Source organism: Helobdella robusta, assembly GCF_000326865.2.
Source record: "Helobdella robusta unplaced genomic scaffold HELROscaffold_3, whole genome shotgun sequence".
Taxonomy (NCBI): domain Eukaryota; kingdom Metazoa; phylum Annelida; class Clitellata; order Rhynchobdellida; family Glossiphoniidae; genus Helobdella; species Helobdella robusta.
In genome coordinates, this window is record NW_008704501.1 from 6,752,025 (window position 1) to 6,766,094 (window position 14,070).

The 14,070-nt window shown below is 34.1% G+C and overlaps 2 protein-coding genes across 2 annotated transcripts; both read left to right on the forward strand.

The window, feature by feature from the left end:
* The first annotated feature begins 395 nt into the window (after nt 1-395).
* On the forward strand, nt 396-11,481 carry HELRODRAFT_188705 (hypothetical protein). Its single transcript, XM_009021589.1, has 19 exons — nt 396-619; nt 722-1,137; nt 1,339-1,414; nt 1,669-1,803; nt 2,010-2,212; nt 2,341-2,422; nt 2,611-2,772; nt 3,037-3,144; nt 3,559-3,738; nt 3,969-4,279; nt 4,644-4,725; nt 5,183-5,248; nt 5,681-5,940; nt 6,133-6,191; nt 6,435-6,540; nt 6,634-6,943; nt 7,293-7,375; nt 7,574-8,836; nt 11,276-11,481. The coding sequence occupies exons 2-18, from the start codon at nt 922-924 to the stop codon at nt 8,264-8,266; spliced, it is 3,132 nt and encodes a 1,043-aa protein (XP_009019837.1). The 5' UTR covers nt 396-619; nt 722-921; the 3' UTR covers nt 8,267-8,836; nt 11,276-11,481.
* A 685-nt stretch (nt 11,482-12,166) lies between these two features.
* On the forward strand, nt 12,167-13,861 carry HELRODRAFT_161701 (hypothetical protein; the record flags this gene model as incomplete). Its single annotated transcript, XM_009021590.1, has 6 exons — nt 12,167-12,202; nt 12,406-12,490; nt 12,711-12,877; nt 13,075-13,177; nt 13,584-13,640; nt 13,758-13,861. 6 exons carry the CDS (start codon nt 12,167-12,169, stop codon nt 13,859-13,861), a joined length of 552 nt encoding a protein of 183 aa, XP_009019838.1.
* Between the last annotated feature and the right edge of the window lie 209 nt (nt 13,862-14,070).

Sequence of the window (14,070 nt, forward strand, 5' to 3'; positions counted from 1 at the left end):
AAAATATATATACATTTGTGTGTAGGTATATACAAATATAGCAGCTCTGCTTGTTGGATGGAAGAGTAGGACATTTATGTCAATGAGCATGTATGATGATGGTACACAAACATATACACACATGTATGTACGCCTGTACATTTTGTATGCGACCGTCTTTGTATGCATGCATGTATGTGGGTGCGTGTGTATGTAACGTATGCATGCATGCATATAGTTATGTATATACGTAAGTATGTATACAATTTTGTATGGATATTTGTATATAAGTTTGTGTATGAATGAATTTAGTATGCAGAGCAATCACGTAAGCATGCATTACATAGGTGCTTGTGCCTTTGTTGTACGTGTGTGTGTATGAATATTGATTGGTACAATGCCACGGATGGTACATTTAATTATGGGGTATTCATATGGTGGAGAGGATTTTTCACATAATTTCGACTTAATTTTGAGACAAATTTTGATTTTTTAAAGTTAAATTTTATAAACTTTGGTGTATTTTTTCTTTGGTTTGATTTGTAATTAAATGTAGATCCGTAATGTTGGCAATTGACGTCATAATGAGATGATCTTGTGACAACTGTTGGTGTGGAGATTGAAGCGTTGGTTAGAAAATTAAACGTTAATGTAATGTAATGTAATCTAATGTAGTGTAATGTATGATTGTTTTTAATTATGGGTGCAAACTATATTCTTGAAAAATACTAAATTTATTTAGATTTGAAAGTACATTTAGTGACAACTAAGTATGAAAATGAGTTTTTTTTGGATTCTGCATTCCAAGCGTTAAGCCGATGTCATCACTGAAAGCTGTTTTAAAACACAATGAACCACAATATTCACTGCATTTATAACCATTTAAAAAATAACCGAGTATTTCATACCGACCGGATATCGATCGCCAAGTAACTATTTTTGATGGAAACCGTACACTTCAAAACAGACGCGAGAACGATAACCGACAACGGCAACAACACTAACAACAACGATATAACAAACAGCAGGTATGATTTTCAGGTTTTTGTTGCCAAGTTCACGTACGATCCATTCCACTTGTCCCCAAACGATAATCCGGACGCTGAACTTTCATTTTTGGCGGGAGATTATTTATTCATTTACGGAGATGTTGATGAGGTCGGTGGTTTTATTTTTAAAAGGGTAGTTTTGTTTTTCTGAATCGGTATTTTTATAAATTTTGCAAGATTTTTAAAGTAGTTGTTAAACATTAAACTCATTAAATTAAACCATGCAAAATATAATGCAACCAAACAGTAACGCACGCACACACACACACACGCACACACACACACACACACACACATACACACACACCAGGATGGGTATTATGAAGGAGAGTTGATGGATGGAAAGAAAGGATTAGTACCATCCAATTACGTGGAAAAAGTTCCAGGTATTTTTTTGGCCATATAAGAAATTTTAGTGCTAAATCTTTAGTATGACGAGTATTTGTATTGATATCTTTTTGTATTCGTGCGTATTACGCATCATCATTTGTATTATTACTCATTTTGTGTAGTTTTTCACACAAATAAATTGCTATTAAGTCATTATTCTAATGTACAAATTTAAAAAAAAATTCAAAAAACAGACATTTAGAGATAGTTTTTTGTAGGTGTAAATTATTATACCCCTCTTCCCCGCCAGACGATGATTTGAAGGATTTGGATCGCGGGGAAACAAACGGATACGAATATGACGTCATCGGAGATGGACCGCCGGTCGGAATCGAAACTACCGAGCAACCGGTCATTACTGAGATAATCGACAAGCTATCGATCGGTTTGTACTTGAACATTGAATCACATTCAAATCGAATCAAGTTTCCAATGTATAATTGATAATTTAGAAATCTACATACTTTTCGTAACATAGCTGGAAAAATTTATCAAGAAACATTGCTAAGCAATGCGAAAATGACACACTCAATGCAAAAGAAATTGTTTAAATGAATGAGAACCACCAGTCAGATAATTCATTCACCACAGTACCTCCACCAAAAGACTTGCACCAAGAGCGTCAGTTAAGTTGTAGCTACGTCGTGGCCTGGTTTTCACCAGAGGAAAGTATTCTTGCGGCCGAAAACATATACATAGAATCGTACAATGTCTACTGCAACGACCAACTGGTTTGCACCATACCAAGAGGGGATAGGACGAAGGCTCTTCTTGAAAAACTGGACACAACTAAGGTTTACTGTGTAAATGCTAGTGCTGCTGCTTCTACTACAACTTCTACTACTGCTGTGGCTACTTCTGCCACTGCTAATATAAGTGATAAGCATGTCGTGGTGACCTAGTTATTTTAAAAACCAACCAGAGTCATCGAGTGAGCGTTAGGGCTGTCGCATCGGACGGTCGAATGTCCTGCGAACAACTCTGCAGCATCACCATCGGCAAAAGTATGAATATCATAGCCACCAACTTCATCGTCGTCATCCTTATGTCACACCCTCATTACGATCGTCTTTAAAACTAACAACATCAACAACAACAACACAACAACAACAACAACAACAACACAACACTCATGTAAACGGATGAATCGCAAGCATACCTAGTCAAACACCTACCAAAACCTCTCTCGCAGACGCCAGACTAGCCCCATCAGCGATCGAGGTAGTGGACATTGCAAAAAGATCAGCCACAGTTCAGTGGTGTGTCGCCAGTAGCTACCTCCAGCATCGAGTGAACGTGGATGAAAGATGGGATCATATCCTGGCCCCCGGAGTATTCAAATGTCTTATTTCCGGTTAGATTCACGAATGGATGGATTGATGTAATATAAATGCTTTGTTGTCATTTTATTGTTTATAAACTTTTCTATATTTTAATTGCATATATAAGTTTAAAATATATAGAAAAGAAGATTACATGATCGAGAAATAATCATATGTGTGATTTTGTACGCACACTTGAATGCACATTCGATACCAATATATTTCACACAAACACACAAACACACACACACACACACACAAACCGCACACACACACACAACTGACTGGATGAAAAGGTCTTCCACCAAATTCCTCTCATACCGTAAGCATAAGTTGCGAGGTCAACAACAATGAGGAAAGGGCTTTCGCGTCATCCTCTGTTTCATTCGTCACTCTACCCAGAGGTTCGTTGCTCGGATGGATTAGTCTGAAAATCGAATTAAATCATGATTGAGTTAAAAAAACCGATTAACTAAATTAATTAATTTAGATCATTTAAATTCAAATCTTAGATAGCACTGCGTCTTATTTATAATAACTGTGGTTAGTTTTTAAAAGGTTGATTTGAATTCTTGTATTTTATTCGTTGATAAAAGTATGAATAATGAAAATTTTAAAAATGTATTTCCTTGTTTGGATTTTAATACTTTTTTAAGATTTCAGAAATAGAGCGGACTGAGCCTCCACCTGCGTTTTTAATTTTGTCATTCATCTATTTTTATTCAATTTTTAAAAATATTTAATTCATCAATTACCCCTTGTTTTTTTCTACATTTATTTAAGTAAAATTCAAACTGTCAAACAACCTCTCCCTCCAGACTTTCCAGACCCGCCATCCGAGGTTCAGGCAGATATAGGGCCCCAAAAAGGTACCATTCTGGTGACGTGGGTGCCTGCCTACAAAGAGCCACTGGATGCCAAGCACAAGAGGACCAACATCACGGGCTACAATGTCTATATTGACGGGGCAAAGGTCAAGCAGCTGCTCAGTCCGACGAGTTAGTTCGGCTGTTCACGAAATTATTTGCTTGATTTTTAAATGTAATGTGGATGATTGCAGAGGAACGCTTAATTATTTTATTGTAACTATTGCTACTTTAATTAATTAATTAATTAAATGAACATTTCAGTAAAAAAAACAAATAAATTTCAACCCAATAGCAGCATTTCTGGTGACATTTCAAACTACCATCACCCAGTTAACACCAACACCACCACATCAACTCAGGCGATCATGTTGTTTTAAACTGGAAAAGCTTCCAGACATCATCAAACGAGCCCAGAAAGTTAACAATACGTACAACCACCGACAGATGGGAGTCTCCGGATTCGACTCCTCCCACTACACTATCTACCGCTCTCGTGCAAGAGGTAGTAAAGGGTCGTCCCATTAATTGTTACCAGGGGGGTGACAGCATTCGAGATAGTGGATATGGAATTGATGAGAAGTTTGATGATTACGACGGAGTGGGTTGTAGTAGTGGTGGCGGCATTCTTGGCGCTGGTAGTTCCAGTACCACTCGTTATGAGGTGATTGGGGTTTGTTTGTTTTTTTTCGATGATTTATCTACCTCTTAATATCCTCTTTGTTTAATTTTGAAATTTTGTTAGAGCAATTTTGGTTGCTATTAATATCATTAAAATAATTTTTTATTTTATATAATTGTTGCGCCAGATGTCAGCAGCAATCAACATCGTCAAATATATTATGATGATGATAATAATAATAATAATTATTATTATAACTATGATGACAACAACAGCATCCAAGACACTGATACCGACAACACCAACACTAGCAATACAACAATTACAATAACAAAACTATATCGGCAATAATAATAAAAAGAATCATAATAATAAAAAATAATCATAATAATAAAATAATAATTATTATTATTAGTCTGGTGGCCGCCACATTGTCTCTAAAAGAAATATTGCCAGCGAGGAAGAAGAAGAAGAGGACGACGACGACGATGATGAACGTAATTTGATCAATAGAACGAGGACAAATGTCCCTACAATTGGTATTATTGCAACTAATACTATTGCAGCAACCGCTGCTGCTGCTACTCCCACTACTACTTCTAGTACTACTACTAGTACTACTACTAGTACTACTACTACTACTACTACTACTACTACTACTACTACTATTACTACTACTACTACTGCTACTGATCCTACCGCTACCACTGCTGCTACTACTATTGCTGTCGTTACTACTGCTGCTAGCACTGCTACTACTATTACTACTACTACTTAGAGTTTATACTTCTATCGATTTACTGTTAATAATTACAGCAAAAATTTCACTGTCGATACGCTATTACTATTGTTTCAATAAATCAATATCTAAAATCAATGATAATAATAATAATAATAATCAATAATAATAATAAAAATTAATGTTTTAATATTAATAATAATAATAATAAACAGAAATAACGAGAGAATCGAGCTTATCCGAGTCGAGTACAGATAGGGCGATAAATCAGTCGGATAATTGTTAGTGCATTACTGTTATTATTGTTCTTTACAAAAATCTCATTTTGTAATTGTTGTTACTATTATTATTATTGTTGTTGTTGTTGTCTGCAGTATTAGTAGTAGTAGTAGTAGTAGTAGCAGCAGCAGCAGCAGCAGCAGTAGTAGAAGTAGTAGTAGAAGAAGAATTCGTCGTCGTTATAATAGTCATTTAGGCTATGTTTTTTATTGAATCACCAGCCAGTGTTGATGACGTTTTTGTTTTGATGTCTTTGTATATATTGATGTTTTTGTTTTGATGTCTTTGTATATATTGATGTTGTTTTGATGTGATTGTATTACAGATATCTGTTGCTGGTTTCATTAACTGTGATTTTTATCTTTGGCGTCTTGAGAATTGGACACAAATATAACATTAATAATGTTACTAAGAAAATGTTCACAAATCTACAGCCAAACTGAAAGATAAAAAGACGCAAACCTCGCCAAAATTGTTGAAATCGTTAGACAACAACAACAACAACAACAACAATAACAACATCAGCAACAACGTAAACATGGTTTCAAAGTCGACAACAACGACGCTAAGGAAGAAGAGAGATTCGTGCGTGGGCAGCGATGACGTCATGCCTCTGCAGCAGCAGCAGCAGCTACGCTACAGTGACGCTGCTACTACAACAAACACTTTTAGAAAGAAGGATAGTAAAATTAAGGTTAGGTGATAGTGATGATGACTGTGACGATGATGATGACGACGATGATGATGATTGGAATGAAGATGAAGACGACGACGATGATGATTGGTACGATGGTATGACTGTGATAAAATAAAATAATAATAATGATGATAATAATAACAATAATAATAACATAGAATAAAAAAATACTAAAAATATTTTCAACAGCCTGCATATGAAGAGGACTCTCTGCTTGGTAGCGATATTGAAAAAGTTGACATGAACAGGTCTGCGAAATATAATCCAATCCAATAAATATAATTTATATTAGTGTGTGTTTGTGTGTGTGTGTTTGTGTGTGTGTGTTTGTGTGTGTTTGTGTGTGTGTGTATGCGTGTGAGTGTGTTTGTGTGTGTGTGTGTGTGTGTGTGGTGTGTATGCGTGTGAATGTGTTTGTGTGTGTGTGTTTGTCTTAGTGTGTATGTGCATGTATGCGTCAATAAAAATTAAAAAAACACTTTTGCACATAGGGTGCGCTTGTTTGTTGGTTTGTTCGACTACAACCCCCTCTCTATGTCGCCCAACCAGGATTGTTCAAATGAGGAACTGCCCTTCTGTGAAGGTCAACTTATCAAGGTCATTTTCGTTTTTCAATTATTTGATATTATTTATTAATATATAAAATCACAACAATCCCGTAAAACGCTTAAAACGTCCAAATGGCCAAAGGTCATAGGTGACAAGGACGCAGACGGATTTTACATGGGTGAATCCAATGGAATGAAGGGCCTGATTCCATCAAACATGGTCACAGAGGTCCTGGTCTACAACCCCCTCACAGCCGAACAACTCCTCAAAGACAATTTGGCCCTCTGCCGAAGTAAAAATTCTTCCCAAAAAAGTAAAACGCTTAGTATCGGAAATAGTAAAAAGTTACCGCAGTATCCGGTTATGCAGGGCGGCAAAGAAAAAAATGGAGCCTACGTTGGTGGGAGCGGAGGAGTTTATAGGGATGGGTGGTCGTCTGGTGCTCGAATAGGTTTTTTTTTATCTTGCTGTACTGCTTTTAGCATTTTTTAGTTTACAAGCGATTTATTGTGTTTAAAAATAGTGGAGACTTCAGTGATAGCGTTTGGTTTTCATTAATTGTATTAGTAACGTGTGTGAGAAAACAATGGTATCAATTGCGTGCGTTATGTAAAAATTATACATAGTGTAGTTGCAAAAACATTGGCTTTAACGACAGCATCAGTCATCCTTACAAACTTTTAATAAATTTGTTTTAGTTATTTACAACTGGCTCTGTATAAATTATGTATAAATTAGCATAATTTTCACCAAGCCCTGTCTAGCTTATAAATAAATCAACATAATTATTTCTCACTAAGCCCTGTCAAACAATCGGCCGAGAAGAATGGTGGCCATCTACAACTACAACCCTGATAAGAACCTGCCAGCCACTGATACTGAAGTGAGTTGTCGTCGTCATCACTACCACCGTGGTGATCATCATCAAATCAACACCATCATACACATCACTACCACAACTACTACCACCAAAATATCATTATCATTATCAACATCAAACTTTGAAGCAAAATTCTTTCAAACTGTTATTATTATTATTTTATTTCTATCATCTTCAAATTTCAACATTTTTGTTTAACAGTACGAGCTGTGTTTGAAGCAAGGCGACAGAGTACTGATATTTGGCGAGCCAGATGAAGATGGTTACATCAAAGCAGAAATTGGTTCAAGAAAGGGCCTTGTACCCCTCAACTATTTAAGACCTGCAACCCCAATTTCGAGACCACCAAATCCTCATTATCCCCCGAAAAGCAAAATGGGTGGTTACCGCAGTGAAGGAGGGAAAATGCTCCCTCCCTATGGTGGCGTAGGTGGCAAGTACCGAGGTGATGTGAGTAATATGAACCGAATGGCGGGAAAGTATGGAGTGGGCCAGCCAGGGCAGTTCTCACAGGGACAACCTCATGATGGGACAGTTTCTCAGCAGCAATCTTTTTACGACCAGGGACAGGACTATGGACAAGCGCAGCAAGAATTTCAACTAGATTATCAACAACAACAACAACCTCAACAACAGCAACTTCAACAACAAGTTTATCCACAACATCAGCAGCAGCAGCAACAACATCAGCAACAACCTTATCAACAACCAATACAAGCTCCTTACCAGCAGCATCATCAACAGCAACAGCAGCTTCAACCTCAGCAGCACCATCAGCAACTGCAACAGCTACCACAGCAGCCACCATTTCCGCAGCAGCAGCATCAGCAGCAACAACCTCATTTACCGCCAACAATGCCCGCACAAAATTATTGTTCAATCTCAACATTATGAACAATCCATTTATAAAACGTGATTTCAACCTGAGTATTATATATTATATATATTAATTAGTATTTATATAATAACAGCACATTTGTATAGATTTATAAGTATCTACCTTTTATATATGAAGCTTTGATGTCTTGCTGTACGTTGCACTAGTTAATATTTTTTGTGATTTAGATAAATTAATATTTATTAATCATTGTGAGAAGATCCCACCAAATACAATCTATTTTAGATGTCCTAGCTAGAGATTAAATTATTCCGACATATTATTTTTTCTCAAATTTTTAACTCTCAAGTTTGTTATCTCAAAAATTTCCTGGTTTTAGTTATGCTTGATATATTGGTTATTACTATTCATATAATCTTTTAAAATAATTACACGGTGGCGCCGTAATAAATCAAATAAATGATTAGTTCTGCTGCATTTATCATACGATCGAAATTTCAAATAATCGCTTCTTATTAAAATTCAATAAACATCTTTCTAAATTTATTAATTATAACCTTATTTATGATTTCTAAACGATTATTTTTCTCTCTTCTGTCTGTCTGTCTACTCCAGTAGAGGATATAGGGGAGATGGGGGCTCATTGATCTCTGGGGCACATTGATCTTTAAGCAATAACATAGCTATTTCTAAATATAAATGTAGGCCATCACTATTTTAGTTTTCCTTTTGTTTCTATTCTACTTTTAATCCTATTTGTTTATGGACTTTCTGCCGCTGAAGTTCGAAAAATTAGTAAGTTTGATTTTACAGGGAAAAACCAACTATTCACAACAGGTTAGTTTTGTAAATTAAAAATCAGTTAAATATTTGTTTGATAAATTAAATTTTGCAATGTGTAAAGATATGTCAGAGGCTTATTTTATTATTTAGTTCGATTTTCAATCACAACTTATTGATGAGATATCGCCATTATAGTGTGCTCCATGCCATGGGGGCTCCTTGATCTGTACTAGTAAGGGGTACGTTGATCTGAAGATCAAAGTGCCCCTACTGTCCTCAGATAATAATTCTCCAGGATGTTTAGTCATTTTTCTCTAACCATGCAAAATGCTATTTTTCCATTATTGTAAAATGTAATTTGTGTACTTTGCAGGTTTGGTTTCATAATGGTGAGATATCGGGAGCGAAAAACTAATCGAGGTAAAACACCTGTTGAAGTGATGAGAACAGCAGTTGATGAAGTTCTGAAAAAGAACAGAGCTATCAATGCTGTTGCACGTGAAACTGGAATTGACCGAATGACATTGAAGCGATATGTTCGGAAGAGTAGTCTCAGTCCAAGTGTAGGTTTGATACCGAATTGGAATACAAGGTAGGTATTCAATTTAGAACAAGAAGAGATGCTTGCAAAGTATTTGCTGCAAGCATCTAAGATGAACTATGGACTATCCACCAAAACAACTCGCCAGTTCGCATATGATATGGCCGTTGCGAATAATATAACATGCCCATCTTCATGGTCAATGAAAAAAACTGCTGGTATTGATTGGCTCCAGGGTTTTATGAAAAGAAGACCCGAGTTGTCACTACGTGCAGCTGAAGCGACTAGTCTGGCAAGAGCAACAGCAACTGGACTCACAACTGTGCAAAAGCCTGTTAAAGTTATAGCCGGTCGAGGATTGAAACAAGTCGGAAGGATGACATCTCAGGAAAGAGGGAAATTAATTACAGTATGCTGTGCTATAAATGCAATTGGTAATTCCATACCACCTTTGTTTATTGGCATAGAACCTTACAATCCGGACATTTTTACAGATGATGATTTTTTAGCAGCATCGGTTACAGATCGCCATACACCTGCTACAGAAATGGACACAGACAACAGTGCTTATGGAGTAACAGCTACATCCAATAATGTGGAGCCATCACAAATGGTTCTAGCTGATGATGGAGAACCAGAACAAATGACTTCAAATCCACAAGTTTGTCAAAAAAAATTACTATTTCTTAAATATTTTAAAAATTCTTGTCTGATGCTTAAATTTAGCAAAACTGCAAGATACGATTTTTATTTGAAAACAGAATATTTTTTTACAGACTGATGATGTTAACATGGTTCAATCTAATATTCACTTTCCAATATCACCAGAAGTGTTGAAACCATTTCCAAAGGCTTCAGCCAGAAAAAAGCTATTTCGGAACAGGCAACAAAAAACAAGAATTTTAACTGACACTCCAGTTAAACATGAAATTTTTCTTGCAAAAGAAAAAAGTGTGAATAAAAAAAAACGAACATCCGATACAGTAAAAAAAACAAAAGCCATGTCAAGCGTTGATTATCTTGGAACACTAGAAAGTGATGACAGTGATGGTGATGCAAGCAATCCTCAGTTGACAGCAGAAGACCCAAGTCTGGACTACGACTGTTCTGCATTAAAAAATAATGACTATGTTGTAGTAAAATTTAAAACTAAAAAGAAAGTTATTCATTACATTGGCCAAATAATATCGGAAGCTGGAGATTTAATGGTAAAATACTTGAAAAGGGAAAAGATGTCATCATTCAACTTTATCTGTAGAAATGCTGAATTATATCAATTTATAAAAGAGGACATTGTTTGTAAAGTTCCAGATCCAATTCAGCATGGTGGGACTGCTCGAGTCAGTCGTCACTTGGTTTTTCCCGTTGATTTGACAATTTTTAAAGATCTTAATTAATGTTAATTTTTATTAAAAATTATGAATTATTATATCCAATGTGTTTTAACGAGTTTTTTGGAGGCAAATGAACATCAAATCATATTGATTTATACCTAGGATCAATGTACCCCATGGGAGGGATCATGGTACCCCGTATATGGGGTGCTTTGATCCTTTGTAGGGGTTGTACCAAAGTTAAATTTTTTTAAAAATTTCTTGTATTATACAATTGAAACTGAACTTAATACATTAAATGAATGTTCCTCTGTAAATTGCACAAATATTAATATTCACTTTTTGGTTAGTTTCACTGTTGTTACAAAAAAACCTCAAAACAGATCAATGTGCCCCCATCTCCCCTATATATATATATATGGTCCTACAGAGAGAAGGTTTCTAGAAGAGGAGTATTTGATGCGAAGTTGTAGCTGTGTGATTTATGTAGTTAAAGGTCATATACACTCTTCCAAAGTTCAGAGGACTAGTTTCTTGGATTGGTTTAGTTACTTGGATTAGTTCAGCGTCTCGATTGCTGAATTTGAAAATTTTCTAACCGTTATAAAACGTTTTTGTTTGAATTTCTAAAGTGTCGATGATAAATTTTATATACATGTCACCGTTTTTCTTCATATGGTTATTTTATTTGGCTGACTTACTGTTGAAAAACTCGTTTAAGTAAGCATAGCGATACAAACAATATTCTCATTGTGGTTAAGCGCTTGGTAATTATTTGTTTAAACTTTACAATGAAAGTTAGCTTTTAATTGACGTCTCAACATTACTTTTTATTACGCAATAATCGCGGTCATTTAGCGTTCAAATTTAGAGTTATTCATGATATGTTAATGCGTTTATATACTATAAAAGTCATAAAAGCGAAACAAAATGAAAATTGCCGATAGCCATCCTAATTCCTAAATTGTCAAATCAAAAGTGAAAAGAAGATGAATGAAGTAAGAAGTTTAAAACAAAACGTGTTTCTAGACTTCTAGAGACATTTTGTTTTTATATCTTTTGATTATCGTTCAACTTTAGTTTTATTTTAGCAGAAAAGGCCACTGATTTTATAATTTATATGTAAATATTTTTGCTATCAGTTTTTGTGTTTGTGTTCACTGTTTTAAAATAGTGTTTTAGTTTAGTAATGAGTTTTAAATTTTTAATATTTTATTTATAGTATTTTTAATAATAATTTATAATATAATATTATAATTAAAATTGTAATATAAATTTTTTTACAAATCATCTATGAAATGATCAGTTTGTGTCAGATAATACATAACAGTAAGGTAAGGAGAAGCTTTTTTTAAAACAAAAAAAATCAGATTACATTACTATTACTACAAATTACATTATTATAAAATAAAAAATAGAAGTGAAATCTGAAAAGACTAAAATAAATATAATTTTACGTTTTTTTTCTGTAACTTAAATTTAAAAATATAATAATAGTAAATAATGTACAATAATTTTTAATATTTTCATTCTTCAGAACACAGATCTCATAAAAATCTCCAAAAGGTTATCCTGGTTACTGCGGCATGGAGCTCACAAGTCAGGTGTACTCATGACAACTGGTATGTATAGTGGTTTAATAAATTTTTTTCTTTGGTTTATTACACCAATCAGTAAATAAATTTGAATTTTAAATTAGTAAAACTAATGATTTGGGGATAGATTAATACATTTATTTGAATTGTAACTCAAATGAGTGTTTAAATTTATATTTTACATGGTGTTTAAAAGTCAAAACTTCATTAAATAATAATTTACTTTAATTTATTTAAAATTTTGCAGATGGTTATGTCTATATTGATGAAATATTGGCACTTGAATCTTTCAAAAATGTCAAGTTGGACCAAATAAAAGAAATTGTCGATACAAATGAGAAAAAAAGATTTGTATTGAACAAAGACTGTGAGGGAAAATTAAAAATTAAGGCATGTCAAGGTCACTCAATTGAGGTCAGGGGTCAAATATTTTATTTTGATTCATTTGGTGAAATTTATTTCAATTTATAAATTTGTTTAAATTAATTTAAATTCTTTATTGAAACATTGCAATTTTTGTTTTTGTTATGTATGGCTTATTTTTGGTTTGATCTCTATGTTATAATTGTTATGTTATAATCATTCATTTCAATACCATTATTTAATGATAGGTTCCTGATTTAGAACTGACCCCGATAACAAAAAGTAGTGATGTACCAGTAGTTTTGCATGGAACAACTAAACAAGCCTGGCAGTCTATAAAAGATGAGGTAGGTATGTCTATATAGACACACACACACACACTCAAAGACACACCCATGCACACAAATACACACACATATGTTGTTTCTTTTTAAATTTTAAAATATTCATTTGAAATAAACTTCAAAACAATTTACACAATTTTATTTAAAAATATCTTTTATACATTTTTTTCCTAATTGATGATCGAAAGGGTTTGAGTAGAATGAAAAGGCAATACATACATTTCTGTCCCGGTATACCTGGCCGGGATCAAGTCGTATCAGGTTGTTTTTTTCATTTATTTTGGGTATTTTCATATTTTTTAAACTTGTTTATTTGTTAATTTGTAATTATTACATTTAAATTATAATTAGCGCAGCATGAATAACGAATTACAATTATGTTGAAAATTTTTTTTAAAATGTTATTCCTACAGGGTATAGGGGATCTTCAAACGTTCTCATAAGCATTGATTTAGATAAGGCTTTGAAAGGTTGTTAACTTTTTCATTTTCAACGGAATATATGAATGAATGAGTGAATGAAAATGAATGAATGAATAAGTGAATGAAAGAATGAATGAATGAATAATACGTTCCTTCTATTTTCAGATGGTTTGCAATTTTTTAGAACCCCTAATAACGTAATCTTGAGCCCTGGAAACGAAAAAGGCTATATTTCTCCATCCTACTTTAAATTTGTTAACTTCATTTGAACATTTTATTGGCCGTTGGTTATTTTGGCGGGCATTGTGTGTGTGCAGTTCTTTCGCGTAATTTGTAAATTTTAAATATTTCGCCATGTAATTTTTTAATGTGTTTTGTGAAGGTCGATTGGCTCAGAAAATAATGTACCAATAAAACGTGTTTGGTCAATTTTCGATGTCTTGGTTTTGATTCTTGTTAGAAAATGTTCAACTAATTT